At 41.2% G+C, this 19,657-nt stretch overlaps 1 protein-coding gene across 3 annotated transcripts in view; it reads left to right on the forward strand.

The window, feature by feature from the left end:
• The window catches only part of LOC127420484 (zinc finger and BTB domain-containing protein 46-like), a 156,601-nt gene that overhangs the window by 91,070 nt on the left and 45,874 nt on the right, over window positions 1-19,657 (forward strand). For 2 of the 3 annotated variants that reach the window (XM_051662814.1, XM_051662812.1), the window contains exon 3: window positions 14,243-14,512. In XM_051662814.1, coding sequence (XP_051518774.1) covers window positions 14,243-14,512 — 270 coding nt within the window. The remainder of the gene's footprint in view (window positions 1-14,242; window positions 14,513-19,657) is intronic. The other variant, XM_051662813.1, reaches the window with a different exon arrangement.

Below are 19,657 nucleotides of genomic sequence, written 5' to 3' on the forward strand. Positions count from 1 at the left end.
AGCATTGTGGAAAGAGGGACACAACGTCTCGTTCCCTCCATCAGGGAACAGAGGTTACGACAGTAACCGAGACTTTCCCCTTCTGTCACTCACTCGACGTTGTGTCAACGCCACAACAGCTGAACCGTGTTACGTGAACTGCCGATGCAGGTGCAAGCAAGCTGCTACGTGCGTAATAGCAGGTGCATCAGACTGCACGTAACCTCCCCCAACGGCCCAAAAGACGTCATGTAATTCCAGCCGCGCCTTTTCTCTCTATGTTTCTCTCCACAGAGTATTAGATTCAGCTGGCGCCATGTAACACTATCATACGCATCGGGGAAGGTGTTCTTTTCCTTTCCTATTCTTTCAGGGGGAAAAGACCCTGCGGAGACCACATCCTGCCCAAAAGGGGAGGTCAACATGTGGCAATATGACACATGGGCTCAGCAGCCACACATGGAAGAGGCACGGTGGTAGGCAAGGGGGGGGAACTCTACAAACACAGTGACCGTGGGCAGAGAGAGCTCTGCCCAAGGGAGACGTGGGTCCACCGACAGGGAGTCCGTACCGCGGAATATACATCACCTGTTTCTGTTCGTCCCGTGTTCTTTCAGGTACGAACAAGTAGAGTTCGGTAATACGGAACAGCTGGCCAGGTGTATCGCTTGCGTATAGCGCCTTTCCCCTCCCCTGAGGCGAAAATGTGCGCTTTTACCCCCAGTCGAGTTCACAAAGTCGTGGACCCTGGATGTCCTTCCTCCCTAGCCCTATGGTTCGCGATCTCAGCGGAGTTTGCAGCCAGCCCCACTATGGGGTCTAATATGCCCTGTACTGGGATAGGTGCTACACAAGTGCCGATTACTCCGGTAACCCCTGTGATGTATATTCCGTGGTACGGACTCCCTGTAGGCTTTGGCCGCCAGAGACGACGTAGTCCTACAGGTTCTGGAGGGGACCGCCGGATGATCCCGCCAGGTGGTGGCGTTTTGCGGGCACAGGTGCATCTCAACCACCTGATCCACACGATGGACCTCCATGTACCCGTGGACCGCCCCACCGTCGAGGGTAGTGAGAGCGGACGAACCCGGAAGTCTGTTTCGGGCAACGAAAGATGCCCTCCACGACCTCATGAGTTCGTCATGCACCTCCGGGAACAAAGGAACGCCCCGAACCCAGGAACCAATCATCAAGCCGCAAGCTCTCAGGGGAGGCTGGAGGGTTCCAGTCCAACTCGATACTCGCGGCGGTCCGGGCAAGCATGGCGGTCAGCTCTGCGTCGGCCTCAGACTGGGAGGGCAGACCCGAAGGTGGCAGGCCAGTCGAGTCCTCGGCATCTGACATCGCCAGTGCGCTCTCCGATGCAGCAATCGAAGACTCATCCTGCTCGCGGGCCCTGAAAGAGACATCAAGCCGGCCATGAGGCGGGCTGGTCTCATTTTGGAACCAGACGGGAACAAACGAGCATGCTGGGAAACGGGAGGTCCACGGGGAATTACCCGGCAAGACCGCACCCATTGAACTCCCCAAATCGCCTCCAGCGCCAGCCGGGCCGGGCCTCACACCCGTGGGTAGAAGGCGCAGCGCGGGGGGCGGCTAGAGTGGCTTTCCCTCAGAAGAAGGAAAGCCGTGACTGCAACGTTGCCATGGTCATATCCTCACAATGAGAACATGAACCATCCACAAACGCTGCCTCAGTGTGATCGCTGCACAGACATGTGAGGCAGCGCCCGTGGCCGTCGGAGGCGGAGAGATAACGACCGCATCCAGGAATCACACAAAAACGGAAAGGCATCTTTAAAAAGATGCATCTTTAAAAAGACGTTCAACATCAATGTGTGTGCTCTAGTAGAGAAAATATAGTCTTTAGCAGAATATACACTCTTTTAGCGCTGTCGAAGCGCCAGGGGCGAAATCTGCACTCGCCGTGCAGAAGGAGAGAAAGCCGCTGGAAATGCGCCGTATATCCAACAGCATACGCTTCTTAAGAGGTGAATGGAACAGCAGTAGTATTCAGCTCACTGAATAGTACAACCACTCGGCTCCGAAGAAAAAATCTGAATGAATCCTGCATTCCAGCTCCTTTTATACCCGTATGTCCGGGGGAGTGGCATGCAAATTCCACTCTCCAATTCTCATTAGCCTTTTCTCAAAGATCTGAGGTGATCAGGGCTCTCAAGAGCGACCACTAGTGTCACTACATCGACACAACGTCGAGTGAGTTACAGAAGGGGAAATGCAATTTATTCCTGTGATCAAAGCTGAATTTTCAGCATCATTACTGCAGTCTTCAGTGTCACATGATCCTTCAGAAATCATTCTAATATGCTGATTTTCTAATATGGGCATATTTACAGCACATTTTACACATTTAAACCTGAACAGATATTTGCAAGCACAAGCTTCGTTGATGATAGTGAGGCAGCATAAAACACTAGTAAAAATATAACCTAAACATTCATATTATTTTTATATCATATTATATATCATATTTATATCACACAGCATACAGTTTAAATACCTGCTTTAGACGAAACAACATTTAAATGTTACTAAAACTTGCCTATTAGGACATATTTCAAATTTCAATACTCTGAATCCTGGCTGGCAAGTCTGGAAATAGTCCAACTAGTAAAATATGTCCATGTTTATATAAAATAGCATGTCAACTAATGTAAGTAAAGACTTACTCATCCAAAATTGTATCCTCGGCTGGATCAAGTCGCTCTTCAAACGTTCATCGTCGGATTCCCGCTCCTCTTCTGAGGAAAATGTGAACTCTTCGTCACTATCCAGGAGCTTCCTCACCTGTGTAGCGTGCCATCTTCCAAACGCGCAGAAAAGTGAATGAACTTGATGCTTTTTAAGGCACTGTTGGGGGCGTTTACCATTTGCATTGATCGGCTCAGCACATTACCGTATGAATAGCGCGCTCTGCTGGTGGGTGTGATCACATTAGTGATAATTAGCTGAGCCAGGAGAAACTGTACATCACTTTGTTTCATACAGATTACATTGCAGGAGAATATTTGTTTTAAATTTGAATTGTTTTATTTAAAAGTAGACATTTTAAGCTTTCTTTAGACATATGTTTCATGTTTGTGTGATAAGTATTCGCGGAGTTTCAGTTCATTTTTGTGACGTGTTTCAGAAAGATGCTCGTGGAGACAGAGACGGCTGAAAGCGCACCCTGTTTATTTTCTTTATTTTACAAAAGCACAAGGTTTTGTTGTTATTGTGAGTGTACACAAATAAAAGTAGACCCTTTATAGTCTCTAATGATGTCTTACACTTATCTGTATGCCCAAAAATGCTGTAATTTAAGCTGTTTCCGCTGTTATGAGGAAAAAATCCAGCAGGACGCGCTGGCGCTGAGGGTTAATCTACCATGATTCTGCTGATTTGATCATATGCAATTTATATAAATGACCCAGCTCTCCCCCTATGAGAGGTATCCACGACTTTGGTCTGAATCGTCCCGATTGACAGGTTGTTAAGTCATGTCATGTGGCTATAGATGCACATTTTCTGATACTACCAGAACTATGTCAGATGCGGAGATTAATCGCAAAGGCAATTAATTTGGCCATTGGTGAACATGTCTCACTAAGCGATCAAAGACTATCAATTTTTCCATACAACAAGAAAAATAATTTGCAATCCCCAAAATTTGTCTCAGACGGCAAAATCGTTGCCAAAACCAGCTTTTTTGTCCAGCAGGGCTTTCTCTCTGTGCCCCTCTCTGTCACATTTTCTCTTTCTCAATATTCCACCTCCTGAAAACCTCCTTATTGTTCCATTTTAGATCAATGTGTCAGTCACAGTAAACTTGTATAGAGTTATAATAAGATTCCGGCAGATCATGCACAATCCTGCCGTCTCTCATTGTTCTAATGAACTCTGGCTCTTCCATTCACATCAGAACTGTGCTGTGTTGAAATGTAGATGTACATGAGATCTTGTTGCCATGGAGCTTCATTTAACATGTTGAGCTGCAGACTGCATGACAACAGGCATGCTTGGCGCAAGGTTCTATGACGTGTTTTGACAGCAGCGAATGTACCTGCTGAACTTGGAATATGGAATATGATTTCAGTTGGCTTGATTGCATCAGGGTTTCCCAATCTTTGTCCCAGAGTACCTAGTGGTAGAGACTTGTTAGTAGAGGTTCTATAACTGAATTGGGTGTTTCACATAAGGGAGACCTCCAAAACATGCAGTATTGGGGTACTCCAGGACAAGGATTGGGAGACACTGGATTGCATCATACAATAAAATGCTTGAGTGGATTTTGATCTAGCTGATGAGAGGTTTGCGTTTTTGTGTACTTAATTGTATCTTGTGTCAGATAATCTGACATAAGCACTTTGTCTGATCATCTTGTACACATGAAGACCTGGTGTCTCCTTCCTGCTTATATCTCTTCAGGTCTTCCATTTGTTCTCAAACCTGGAGTCTTTCTACGCTCTTACGGCGGCCCTTAATATCTTTGCCGACCACTTTGTAATTAACTTTAGTAATCTCTCTCTCTCTCTCTCTCTCTCTCTCTCTCTCTCTCTCTCTCTCTCTCTCTCTCTTTTCACTCCATTGACCTCCTTACTTTTATGACCTCATCGCCATCACTTTTGTTATTTATAGGCTTTTTGCAATTTTCTATTGATTGGACAGATTGGGAGTGACAAAAATCTATAGGAAGAAGACAGGGGGATGCAATGGGAAATGACCCAAACTGGAATCTAACTCAGGTTGCCTGCAAATAACGCCACTAAATGCTAGGTCACGTCTTCAACATTGGCATCACTTTTTCTTCCATCATTGAGTGCGTTTACATGCACACCAATACACTGATAACTACCAAAAATCTGCTTAGTCAAAAAATCTGACTACTCAAGAGTATGTCACTGTGGCAGGATGAGCGAAGACAGTGGCTGTGACATCATTGGCCATGACATCAGGCCTTGTTGAGGCATTTAATTAAAATGAACATGAAATATTAAAAAAGTCCATGGAGGTTATAGTGAAGTAACTGAAAGTGGGTGGGGTGCCCTCGCTGTGATCACAGAAAGTGCAGGTTGGGGAGTGACGATAGGGTGTGCTCCAGGTAAAGGGTGGGGTGCGGTGATTGAATGCACTCCCCTATTGGTGCATGGGGTGGCATCTTCCTCCAGGGTTCCTCCCGGCATCAGGCGCACTGATTGAAGGGATGGGGTGGCACGGACGCAAAGGAAGGCCACAAAAACAAATGCTTTGTGTTGTGCCTAAGAATACACCTTACCTGTTGTAAAATAATTTGTGGCATATTGCTTTATTTTAGCCTCAGCCAATGTGTCTGTTGGTCGCAGATATCTTCACGCTTTGGTATTGGTCAGTTGTTTGAAAACTTTTGTTTGCATGTGTCTGTGTTTGGCTATACATGAGGGTGGCTAAAAAAGGGCCAGTCGGGTTGCCTGCTCTTTAAACCCTGATTTCTGGCCTGTGCTCTGGATTTAGCGCTAGTCGCACCCTCCCCAGAGTCGTGCTTTTAGCACAAAGCCCTGCGTGTTTGCTTCCCCTCTCCACCCAGCATTCCATTTTCCCCAAGATCTCCTCTCTCCCACTCTCTCCGGCCCTCCCTTTCTCTCTCCGTCTGTCTTTCTCTGTCTCTTACGCCCTCTCTCTTTCTGTCTGCCACTTTGTGCTCTCTCTCTCTCTCTCTCTCCCTCTCTCTCTCTCTCTCTCTCTCTTCACTGGGCTGCTTTGCTAAGCTGCATTAACTCTCCAGATTACCTTGAGCCCTGCAATCCTCCACTCCCCCTCTCCACCTCCACCCCTGCTTGTGCTCACCCTCTTGTCCTCTCCATCGCCCACTCAACTCCCCCCTCCATCATTACCCACACTTCTTTCTCCCTGCTTTCTAGCCTTCAGGGCTGTTTGATTTATTCTTCCTCTATCTGTCTCTCTCTCTTGTTGGAGGTTGTGGCCTGACTAGTCCCTAAAAAACGATAGAGAGAGGGAGAGAGAAATAACAACTTCTCTTTTACTTTCCATCATGCCTCCTCTTTCTTTGCTTTTTTTCCCTCTCATCCCCCTCTCCCACATTGCTTTTAAATTGCCTCCGAATTCTTCTGCTTTTTTAGTGCCTCACTCCCTCCATTCCTTGGAAATTACTTTTTACCCTTTCAAACTCCGGCCACACTGAGGCAGGCCTGACCTTCCCCTTCCAGCCCATAATCCTGCTACATTGAAAAAAAAAAAAAATTCCAGCAAAATACTGTATATAAACATCCTTAAAACAATATAAATTTACTTGAGAAACAAAAATGTCAGAGAATATATCTTGAACTAAATATATTGTTAATATATTACTAAATATATGAAAACTAGCCTTTTTTTTATCTTACACAACAGATAAGAATGTGTGTAAGGATGTTTCAATATTTTTTCTAGAACACAAGACAAGCCCACAGATTAAAAAAATTATATTTTGCAGTGTAAACACGTGTAGCGTACGTATGTTTGTGTCGAGTGTGTTTGGAGTCCTGAGGGGACATTTAGTATGGCTAATGAGAGTTATTAGTTCAGTTTTTTTTTTTTTTTTTCATGTTTTAAGAATAAACCTCAATAAATTCTGCTAGACTCATGCTTAAAAAAAGGGCGAAAAAACGATTTGCCTATGGGGTAAGAAAAATTAACTTTCTTATACTATAGTACATTCTTACATATTTCTAAAATTCTTATATGCTCTTGTCATATTATATTCCACAATTTTGCTTCTCGAGTAGATTTATGTTGTTTTAAGGATGTTTATATATTTTTTATAAGAGCATTGATTACGAGAATGATTTGCAGTGTGGACACATGAGTGGCTTGTTTATATTTTGTATGCGTTTTGTGTCCTGAGGGTTTGTTCAGGTAATTGTATCTAATGAGTGTGTGTTACTAGTTCTGATGTAATGAACTAGTAGATAATTGTTAAACCTGACAGGTTAAACAGCTCTGTCTCTTATCTTCATACAGAAACAAACTCCGTTCTGTGTGTGTGTGTGTGTGTGTGTGTGTGTGTGTGTGTGTGTGTGTGTGTGTGTGTGTGTAAACCTGATCGCTGTGTGAGATTGAGAGCGTCCAGGGACACCTCGAAACCGCCTGAAACAAAAGACAGTGTTTAATTTCAGCCAGGGAGGTCCATAATCGCCGTTGCAGCTGGAACAGAGGGTCACGGGGTCAGACCCTGTTAGCTGACCCCTCTCTCTCTGTCTGTCTCTCATTTATTGTGTTTTAATAGACATTCGCTCTACCCCATCCCCTCCAATAATCATTAACACTTGCAGATCTGACTCTCGACTGTCACAAAAGGCTCTTTCAGAGACGAAACACACATTCAATACCCCACCACAAGATCTTACATTAGCCTCTTCACCAATAGTACGCACACACAGGCATTCATATTCCTGAATACATATTCTTTTGTTGTCACAGATCGCTGAAAGTGTGAAGTGAGGAGGACCCAAATGCAAGAGTACAAGATTGGCTTTTATTAAAAGAAAAACTAAACAGAACACAAAACTCTAACAGTGGAGAGAAAGGAAACAAAACCAATATGATAACAAAACAAAACAGGAACCAGAAATGAAAACTCTCACAAGGGAGAAACAAAAGAAATACAAAACCTACAGACAGATAACAAACACGACCGAAAATACTAGACTGAAGATAAACAAGACATGACCAATCTGACTTAACAGAGACAACAAACTGACACCAGAGAGAGCACACAAGGAGAATATATGTTAGAGAAATCAGGAGGGAAAACAAGGAGAACAGGTGTCGCAGATGATCGGCTAACAAGGTAATGAAGTAACCAGGGCAACAGGGCTGAGATCACTGCGGCACCTGCAAAATAAAAGAAAGAGAGAGACATGAGGCAGGCATGACGCAAAACTGAGAGACACGTGGCAATACGGAAACAAAACAAAGAAACGCGCTCTCACAGACACACAAATGACACAAGCACATATCGCCAGAGACAATGGCAACATGCGCTCATGCAAAACGACAGAAAAGACGGGACATTTGTGTGGGGGTTCGGCCACATATAAACAGTCAACCAAGACCAAAGCGGCCGAACCCCAGCACAACATGACAATGCGACCTGGACACGCAGCTCAAGGCAAGCGCCACGCAAATGTGTGATTGTCACAAGAGACAAAAACAAAACAATTGACAGTAGTACATGCTGCAAGAATGACATAAGAGCAGTGCACTCATGCCAATAACCAAGAGAGAATGAATGAGAGCGTCAAAAGGACGAGCCATGCACACTCACAAAGACTAGACCATACACTAAACAAGAATGTCAGAGCTCAGCCACAAAGACAACAAAATACAATCAACAAGTGGCTGAACTCTGACATTTGCGGCAAGAGTTTACATTCTAGCACACGATACACAGATACGTTCGAACTAGCGAACACTCACACACAGACACACACAAAAACACACACACGGACACAATGCCAACACCACTGGTCTGCCTATTTGTGTCTACTCTTAAAAGGGTGTTTTATTTAGCATAAATGTTGAAGCCAAGAGTGCCTGGCTGCCATGGCAACCACATTAAACTGAGATCCCCTTTGCAAGAAAGAATCAAACTGATTCAGTCTTTCTCTTATAAGGGGAACGGGGACAATGCATGGCATTATTCCCACTGTAATCTCACAACACTTCAATCAATGGCCATTAAAGCTTTTGGATTACACACGTGAACAAAGATTTCAGCAACATTCCTCGATCACTGCTATTAGAAAGCGGCTATTAGAAACAATGGCATAATGATCCCTTCTGTATCTGCAAGTGGTGTGTTGAGTGGGACATAATGAGTGGTGAGACATCAAGTAATGGATTGAACCATGGACTGAATGAAATTCATGGTGTTTGAAAGATCGGCATGTATTGGAAGAATGTTGAATGTGTGGCAACTATATAGGGACTATATGGGCACTCATTTGTGCTCCCCCTATAATGGTATATGTTGTACTTTATGTACTATCATTGAGTGCTTTTATAGTTTTCTATAGGTCTCCATAAACTGTGGAGTTGCCATATCGTCCTAAAGGGACTCTTATTTCTTATACAGCCCAATTCAGACTCATTTGTGCTCCTTCTAGGGCAGTATATGCTGCATCACTTATAGATTCTTTTAGGTGTCCATAAAGAATTGAGTTTCCATAGTGTCCTATATGGACTCTTACTATAGGTTCTTATTGAATCCCATTTGGACTCATATGTGCTCTAGCTTAAACAGCATATGCTGTACTGTATGTGTGATCATTGATTGATTTCTATAGGAGACCACTTGGGACACCAAAGCAGTTACAGTCGGTGAGTTGTCAAAGCTAACTTATCTTGCTGTTTACATTCAATATACTGTAAACTCGATATTCTAGATAACTAGATATCATGATACCTCAGCTTGAGCTTCCCTCTTGCTTGTGAAATTGATGGGCTGTGTGACGTTGGCACCACAGCAGCTTATTCAGATTTTAGGGCAACACTGCTGAGTTAGTGGCCCGATAGTTGGAACGCAGGTCGATTTTGGTCTTGCGGCTTGAGGTCCGAGGCTATTGGCCCTGGCTGGCCAGTTGATAGCGCTGGCTCACACTGGCCCAATAGTTGAAAAGCGGCTATTGAATCCCATTGGGACTCATATGTGTTCTACTAGAACAGCATATGCTGTACTATATTTGTTCTTTGAGTGCACTTATAGATTTCAATAGGTTTAAATACACTTTGGAGTTTCCATTGCATCAAATAGGGACTCTTAAGTTCTTATAGAGTCCAATTCAGATGCATATGTGCTCTTGCTAGAACAGTATATGCTCTATCACCTATAGGTTCTTTTAGGTGCCCTGAAAGAATTGAGGTCCATAGTGTCCTATAGGGACTTTTACTGTAGGTTCTTATTAAATCCAATTGGGACTCATACGTGCTCTAGCTAGAACAGCATATGCTGTATTGTATGTGTGATCATTGAGTGCTCTTATAGATTTTTATTGGTTTAAATAAATTGTGCAGTTTCCATAGCATCCTGTAGGGACTCTTACTGTAGGTTCTTATTGAATCCAATTTGCACTCATTCAGTACAGTATGTGGTCCTGCTAGAGTGGTTTATGCTGTACTGTATGTGTGATCATTTAGTGCTTAAAGACTCTATTATAGGTTTTAATAGGTATTTGTAAACTGTGGAGTTTCCAGTGGGGCCTATAAAATCTCTAATAAGATTCCGTTCTGACTCATATGTGTTTCTGCTAGAGTGGTAAACGGCGTACTGTATGTACTATCATTGAATGCTTAAAGACTCTCTTCTGTAGGTCTTCATAATCCTCTATACCACTATTACTGTCTGTAGATGCCTTTATGAAGTGTTGAGTGGGACGTAATGAAAAGGTGAGATGTTTGAAAATGCATCTTAATCACTGTAAACTGGAAAAAAAAACATGTTGTTGCAATTATGGCAATGCATTTATAGTGTGTTGGCTGTAATGTGTTTGAGTTGGGTGAGGGATCGGGGCAGGTGTGTAGGGGGAGAGATCGGGGTCAGGGGGGCAAGATACTCCTCTCTTCATTTGTGGGCGTCAGGTCTCGGGGCATTTGGGAGCGGCAGATCTATTTTATTGATTGACTCCTGTGGCCTCAGCCCACAGATGAAGGGTGAACTTATCTAATGAATTCCCGCATCTTCTCCCCACTCCCCCAACTTAATTGACTCTGCCTGTGTGTGTTTTTGTACGTCAGTGAGTGTGTTTGAGTGACCTGTCCACTCTATGCTCATTTCTTTCTCCTATTTGTTGTTTTTTCTCTTTCTGCTCATTTGTCAACAATATTACCTTCCTATCCACAACCAGCATCTTTTATACTGCTTGTCTCTGGCCACAGTCTGCATCCTGTACCTCTATGCAATCCAGCTTACACTCAGAGTGTATTTCAAACAGATATTTGCACGCATGTTATCATAACATGGTCAAATTTGACTGGTTGTTCCTAAACTGGATGAGCAGTATTAGTTCTCCTAGACTGAACGTAATATACACATCTTTGTGCCACCTTTAGACTCTGTACATTGCAAAGAAGAAACTGATTGTGGCCCTCACTTGTTAGCCAATCAGGAAACAAGGGGGCGGATCTCTGACAATGCCTTGAGTTTAGGGTGGGACTACCTGTTTTTCTGACCAATGGAATTCGGTAAGGAATGTTTGGGAAACTTGTTTGGAAATAGTAATTAATTTTGCAATTCTGTTTTTGGCACAGACATCACTAACAGCAGCTTTTTTACTGGTTGTGTGTTGTGATGTTATATCGAAACTATGTGCAGTCCACTTTTTGAAGACTTTTTACTATTTTTACTAAGAGAGGTTGGTGAAAGATTACGGAAATAGAGAGATTGCATCTCCCGCATGGGCACCAAGGCTCAATGCTTGTAGTATGTGTGATAACCACTAAGCCACGGCATGACAATATGCAGGTGTCTTATGGTACATTATTATCTAAATAAATTCACATTTATGTACACTTAAACTGGCATACATACACACACACAGATGCACAATGAACAGTGCTGAGTTAGTCTTATCATATGATTGTTTTTAAAACTCTAGGTCAGAGAGGGTCAATTGTATGATGGTTGCAGCCATTAACACACTCTTTCTCTCCCACACACACACACACGTGCTTACACACACATCTCTGAATTGTGTGTAATCCACTGGTTTAAGTGGAATGTTTCCCTGTGGCAACTGAGTTAAACCCTTCAAACTTACACACATACCTTGGCCAGATATTCATGAACACACATTTCTTAAAAAAACAATTTGCTTCTACACATGAATATTTCTCTGAATGAGAAAGATTGTTTCATACAATACACATTAATAAAACTTTAAAAGAGAACATTTTAATTATGTATGTACATTTATAATGCTAGAGATGGACACAATCTCTTTCACTCTCTCCCTCAACTTCCTCTCATTTCAACATCTTCCACATCCTCTTGTTCTGTTTCACAATTACTTCTTTCGGCACCTCAGCACACACAGGTTTCTTTGTTTGCTCTGTAGTTGTCATTTTTGAGGCACTATACTGAAATGTACTGCCAAATTCATATTTTTTATTGGCATAACCTGCATGTTGGTTTTTCTAGTTTTTTAAGGTGATTTGACTTAAATTGTTGGTCAAGTAAACTTTATTTCTATAGTGCTTTTCACAATACATATTGTTCTAAAGCAGCTTTACAGAAAATCATGCCTAAATGTGAGCAAGCCAAAGGTGACTGGGGCCAGGGTAGAAGAAAAAAAAAAACTACAAGATGTTAAAAACTCCATAAGATGTTAAATAGTGGAGGGAGGAAAACCCAGAGAGGAACCAGACTCAGCTCTGGCATTACAATTAATGTATATATGCCAAATATTATCTAGTTACATACAGTAGTATGTGTAACCAATCAAGTCGAGTCGAATTTGAGTAGTTGTGATGTCATCCTCCCTGTCATCCTTTATGTCAGTAGTCAAAAATCTGGTAATGCGAGACTACTCCGGAAAATATCTGAAACTTCTAATTTTTCTACGTGAACAGCAGTGAGATTCTAGCAATAAAACAATAACATAAGCATGCTTGTTCATACAAATGTTATAGTAAAAGCAGTAGGTTTGAATGATGGTGACTCTGTTCTTCTTGAATGACCTTCTTGTGAACTCAAGAGGTTGTGCAAACTGAATAAATTATAGGGATCTTTATGGGGTCACTGCTTCATAAGTTCTCTCTCTCTCTCTCTCTCTCACACACACACACACACACACACACACACACACACATGCTGATACAGTACTGTATGTCTCTTTCTCTCTGGAAATGAGCCAAATCCTCCTCTAAAACTCAAAGTTGATAAGTTGCTCTGCCTGTCATTGGATGGTCCTCAGATGAATGGAGAGCTATAGTGTGTGTTTGTGTGTGTGTGTGTGTGTCAAGGGATAGAGTTTATAACACTCATTATGTTTCATCCCCTCACTGTCTTCATTTATCTGTCTGTTCTGTACTGAGTAAACACAATAAAAGCTTCAGAACTCAGCTGTGTGTGTGAGAGAGTGTAAATGCATATTTTCTGGAAGCGTGCTGTGTAAAGTACGGCAGGTTGTGGGCTGGTCTTGCAGTGCCGTAACCTAAGTGGTTTGCCGGCTGGGCTGTCATTCACGCAGCTTTAAGGCTTGCGCTGATCCGCCAGCTCCACTGACAGCTGTTTTCAAAGGCTCCTCTCCTTTAGGCTGTCAGTTTTATCTAAACAAGCTTCTCTGTCTCCCTTCCTGGTTAACATTGGTTTTTTTGTTTGTTTTTGTTTTGTTTTGCCACTTTTTTAACATTGTTCTTACAGTCCTTACATCCTAGCAATCTTCCTCGTCTTTTGACAAGAGAAGTATGTGCGTCAGTGTCTGTATGGGTAATTTGGCAGAATGTATTTGTTACTCTTTATTGCCCCTGTCTGAAATTGACAGGAATGATGAATAGGGAGGTAAACATTCATTTGACATTTTGTTGTTATTCTTTTCTTTACTTTTCTTTTATTATTATTATTTTTTGAAATTTCTTATTATTCAATTCCACACTGTTTAAAGAGATTGGACTGCAAGGCTTAAATTTGTTTTCTCATTTTGATGGTTTATTTATCATTTGGTGTTTTGCCTTAAAGAAACCATGAAATCAAATTTGGAGTTTTGGGTTTCTAATACATGTCTGTTAGCTTTGAGGCTATCATTCTGCTAATGTGCTTCTAAAAGTTGAAAAAAAAATTACCTTTTAGCAGAAATACGCATTTAAAATTTACAGTCTTTCTCTTCCAAGAAAACAGACCAAAAATATTGATGACTCATCTTGCACTCCACAGATTTTTGTCCAATCAAATGCCCTCTGGAATGAGAATGTCCCTCCTTCTAAAAAATGAGGAGCCCTTCGATGTGCCCCACCCACATTCACAGTTTCATTATGAAATGTAAAAAAAAAAAAACAACAACAAAAAACTTTGCTCATCAAGTGATTTCATAGGGTCTTTAAAGATTAGACTTTTCTGAACTCCATGAAAAGATGTAGTAGAGCACACAAAATACACATGCTCACACACACATTAGTCTGGGCCTAAAACTCACAAGATAGTGGCCAAATTCCAACCTTGTAATGTGTGTGTTTACAGCATTTTTTAATGTGTGTCTTTAAGAATTCATTAACACTCCCCCCTTTTTCTCAGGTACAGAAGTGACAGAGTCTAACATCTCAGACAGTCGCAGTGAGCGTTTGGAACTCCTGGTAAAGCAGGAGGAGGCCGCAGCGGGCGATGGGGGATTTCTGCCTGGGGAGCGGGACGAGGGCACAGCCCAGGAGAGAGGGAGTTCGGTGGCTAACCTGCGTGCTGCCCTCATGAGCAAGAACAGCTTGCTGTCTCTGGGAGCGGAGATGCTCGGAGAGGAGAACTCGCTTCTGTTTGACTACCTTCCCAAGGGAGGACACGCTCTCTCTCGTAAGTTACAATGTGCTCTGCTGCTCTTGCTCATAGAATCCTATAGGGACTCTTAGGTTCTTTGGTTGGGACTTGTATGTGATCCTGCTAGAACAGTTGGCCTATATGCTGTACTTTATGTGCTGTCATTTGCTTCAAGTATTTCCTATAGGTTCTTATAGACCTCAATAAAAATGGAGTTTCCATAGTGTCCTATAGGGACTCTTTGGTTCTTATAGAGTCCAACTAAGACTCATATGTGCTGCTGCTAGGGAGGTATATGCTGTACTTGGTGTGCTGCTATTACGTGCTTGAAAACTCTCCTATAGTTTCTTATAGGTCTCTGTAAACAATGGAGATTCCATAGTGTCCTATAGGGACTCTTTGGTTCTTAAAGAGTCCAACTAAATCTCATATGTACTGCTGCCAGGGAGGTATATGCTGTACTTGGTGTGCTGCCATTACAGGCTTGAAGACTCTCCTATATGTTCTTATAGGTATCTGTATACAATAGATTTCCTTAGTATCCTATAGGAACTTTGAAGTCCTTGTAGAGTCCCACTGTGGCTCATATGTGCTCCTTCTAGAATAGTGTATTTTATGTGCTGTCAGTGAGTGATTAAAGACTTTCCTAAAGGTTCTTATAGGTCTCCATAAAGAATGGTGTTTCCATAGTGTCCTATAGGGACTTTTAGGTCCTTATAGAGTCCCACAGGGCTCATATGTGCTTCCACTAAATGGTATATGCTGTACTGTAGGTGTTATCATTGAGTGCTTCAAGATTCTACTATTTGTTTCTATAGGTCTCTATTAACCTCTGTGTCCCTTTGGATATCATGTAGATGTCTTTATGAGTGCCCATATCTTTGTGTAGACTTGCTAAGACCCCTGTGTTGTCTGTAGTCTCTTTTATGAAGTACAATTTTTTGACCTTGCTTCTCAGAGAGAAATGCTGTGTTTGGACGTCCTTGGGCATTAATGTAGATGTGTGTCTGTGTGTGCTCATAACATCTCTGGATGAATGCAAGACAGTGCTTGAATGGGCACATGCTGAAGGCAATGTTGAATGTACTAAGTTGAGAATGAACTAGACTTTCTAGACTTTTTTGTGGAAGTGTGCGAGGAGAACTTATCTCCTCCTAAAATACCTTTAATAGCACCGAAATTCACTGAAGCTTTGGAATCGTCAAACCAATTTCTGCCTACACTCAATTACTTTGTCAAAGTATTGGATATGTGTGGATCTGTGTATGTAAAATGTTATTGTAAGATTATTTCTTTATTTAATTTGTGTCTCCTCGCCCTCACTTCTCCTGGCTCTCTCTCCCTCTGTACTGGGATGGTAATTGTCTCTTTTGTCTGTTTAAGTTCATTCTTTTGAATAGGAGAGTTAGAATAAATCTGGACCACTCTTGCTCTTAAAACCCTTAGGGCAGCCTGAAGAGTGTGTGTTTGCTGAACGACATTAAGTCTTAATGGCCACTCTTGAGGATGAAACACAGTGGCTGTCATTCACGACACAGGAACTTTTCCCAAACTTCAGTTTAAAGACAAACATAGAGAAGCATTAGTCTGATCATCTCACTAATATACAAGTCATGCCTTCCACCAGAACTGCCTTAAAGTCAGCATGAAATGTCTTTTGTGACCCATTTTTCATCCGCAATGTGACATATATAGTGAAAAATCAACTAGAAATTGATTTTATCCATAGGGAATTCAATGGGTCATGAAAAGGTTCATTGTTAGACAGCTGGTTGAAGGGGAGAAGTTTAAAAATTGTTTTTTGGTGACGACAGCAAAAAAGGAATGTTGTTTCAGAGGTGAAGCAAACTATTATACCTTATTTTTTCAAACATTTTATTTCTTTGGAATAACGTGAACTGATAAATCTTTCACAATAAGACCAGGAACATGTAAAATGAAAGTTAATAGGATCAGTTTCGATTTCATGTTGACTTTAAAGAAAATGTTAAACCGAAATGAAATTTCTGTAAGCATTTACTCACCTCGTTCCAAACCCATATGCATTTCTTTCTTTTGCAAAAACAAATATGAATTCTTGAAAGAACTTTTTTTATGTGTCACAAAAATCTATCATACGACTTCACAAGACCTGGTATATTGCACACAAGTTTGGACCATTTTTATGGTACTTTTATGGTGCATTTATGTCATTTTGGAGCTTAACAGCCCTCAAGCCCAAAGTAAACTTCGGTTTTGACATGAACACTTAGCGTCTGGTTACAGTCAAACGGTAGCCTTTTAAAGTATACTTCAGTTGACTGTGCATGCGGTTGGTGTAGCACGCTACGACTACCTATGAGAAATAGGACTATTTCTCTTTAGGAGTTTAGACCCATAAATATATCTTTATATTCCTTCAGACTGGAGTTACAGAAATGCATGTATCTCCTGACCTCCTCATGTACACTCTTTTGACTTGCACATCCACTGTTGTTGTTTCTACATTCGTCTCCTGTTGTTCACCAGCGAAATTTGCGTCACGTGTCCTGTAAACAGACAACTAGCGTTGAGGTCTGATTGACGTATACTTTGGGCTTTAGTCCTCATTCACTTTCATTATATGGATAAGAATGGCCAGTATACTGTAGAAGAAGTGATGACTAAAGAATGACTGAATTCTTATTTTTGGGGTGAACTATTCCTTTTAAATGTCCTGTTTTCTGTTTCTGCTCATCAAATCGCAATATTTAATGAAAATCAGGAAAGACTGCAAAGATGTTGAAATGTTCTACATGAAGACACAAGTATTGAACTCTCTGAGTACAAACACTCACAGACTCTTGGTAATGTGTAACTGATCAACCAGTTACCATTCGGGGATGGGCACCCCCCTAAAACAAACAGTACTTGTTCAGCCGCACCGTGCCCACTCTGACGGATCTCTAGTTGCACTCCTTTTCCAAACTTCAAAGTGGATTTGTTAAAGTCTTGGGGAAAGGAATTGATTTGATTGAGCTGAGCGGGTCACAACAGGTCCCCTTGCATCCTGCAGGCTGCCATGATCAACGCAGATTTCGTGTTATTGGCTGATCCTGGGTCAGGTTTGGCAGTGTGATTTGCTTTAGGTGTGTGTCTGTCTTATCCACTGATCTATACACACTGACAGCAGGCTGACAACCTGTCCTCTCCAATGCCACTGACAGAGTCTCAGGGGACTGTGTGTTTGTGTACTGATACACACATTTGCACTTACTACGAATCAGTGAGCTGTTAAGTAGGAACAATCGACACACTAAATGCGTGATACACACAATATATGATACAAACAACATACAGTATAGTGCAAATCAATGTCATAAATTAACTTTTATTAAGAGGCCATATTTATCATTTAGAATTGACTTTCAGGGACATTCTTTTACCTTTGTAAGTGCTGTCATGAATCAGTTCATTGAAATCGGGTCAGCGTTTCAAAACCTATAGTAGATTTTATGAAATATATCAAATGTTTGATTAATGTTCGATAAAAAAAAACCAACAGGAATACGCCATTTTAAATATCTGAGACAATTTTGTCACTTTTGGTGGCCCTGGTTAGTTTTAGTATTAGTATAATAATATTAAATGAATATTAAATATTGAAAACTTAATGATACACTATACAGTATTACACACAATGCAATATACAAGACATTGTTATACTAAAATTTAATATGAAATACTATACTGCACAACGGACAATGCTACACACTGTATATAAAATACATGGGATGTTTACATAATATATAGCAGGAGAAATATAGAGCAATGTCAATCGGAATATATTACTATACTGTACTTTACTATATTGAATCATTGTGTACAACTACACAAAAGAGAGTGATGAATTAGTTGTGTTTTAAATCGTGTAATGAGAGAAGGGAAGGATTTTGTGTGTGTGTGTGTGTGTGTGTGTGTGCACGCGGGTGCATGTGTGTGTTTTTAGATCTTTTACTTATTTCGGTGCAGAGGTCATATATGAATACCACATTTGATCTTCCTCTCAAACTTGGATAAATGTGCTTTGCACACACACATGCTACTAGTCAAACGTTTACTTGACTGAATTTATATTTCTCATGATAGTAAAAACCTAATCTAAAGACTACGGCTTTAATGCTTGAAATTAGTTTTGTAGACAAATATAAATTGTGCCCACGAATGAATTTCTTTACAAAAAGAAGGAAAAGCAGTCAACAAGGGGAATGGTAGCTCCTGCAATACTGTTAAAAAAACCTAATGAAGTTTTCTGAGGAAATGCTCAGAGTGTCCAGAGCTGTCACCTAGACAAAAGGTGGCTATTTTGAAGAAGCTAAAATATAAGATCGGTTTTATATGTTTAACATTATTGGTCCCCACATAATTCATTCATGTTATTTCATTCATTTTGATGACTTTCCTATATTATTATAAATCTTGGATAATAGTAATAATAAGGACGAGTAGTTGTGTCCAAACTTTGGACTGATAGTGTATGCACACACATTTACAATAGCTCCTGTTGTGACAGCATTTGATCTGTTGATGTACTACCAGATTTAGTCAAATGTCTGGAAATAGTGATTAGTAATTCATCATGACCCACAAAAAAGGTCCTCTGAATGTTTGGTTATTTTTCTTCTGAAATGTAATTTAATTGGACCTAAGCAATTGCTTCACAACTGAAGGTAAAACTGTCCTGCAGTTCAAGATATGTGTCTACTGGCAATACAAAGGTCAAAACATATCTTAAAAATCAAGTCTGTTTTGGACATATTCAACAAGATCATGTACACTATGTCCATGCTATAGCATAATTCACACAACAAAGGTATCATTAAGGCAGCATAGCATGACGATTTGTAAAGTTTCCAACAGGAGAGACCCCCTATTGACATGGGAGCTGGTGTTAACCTCTGATGGCCAACCACCTTGTGGCACGGATGGTTGCTTTTCTTGATACTAAGATCTGCTTTGTGCTTAAGGGAAATCCAAACACCAGCACATCACAAACTATTTAAAGTATTTCTACATTAAAATGAGCAACTTCTCTCAGAAGGACATTCACTAGTGATTGAGTAGTATATTGGCAAAGAAGTTCAGCATCCTTTCACTGCGTGTCCAAAGACTAGATCCACGCAGTCCATTTGTCATTGAATAATATATCTTTTAATACCCTTT

This window comes from Myxocyprinus asiaticus, chromosome 29, assembly GCF_019703515.2.
Source record: "Myxocyprinus asiaticus isolate MX2 ecotype Aquarium Trade chromosome 29, UBuf_Myxa_2, whole genome shotgun sequence".
NCBI lineage: Eukaryota > Metazoa > Chordata > Actinopteri > Cypriniformes > Catostomidae > Myxocyprinus > Myxocyprinus asiaticus.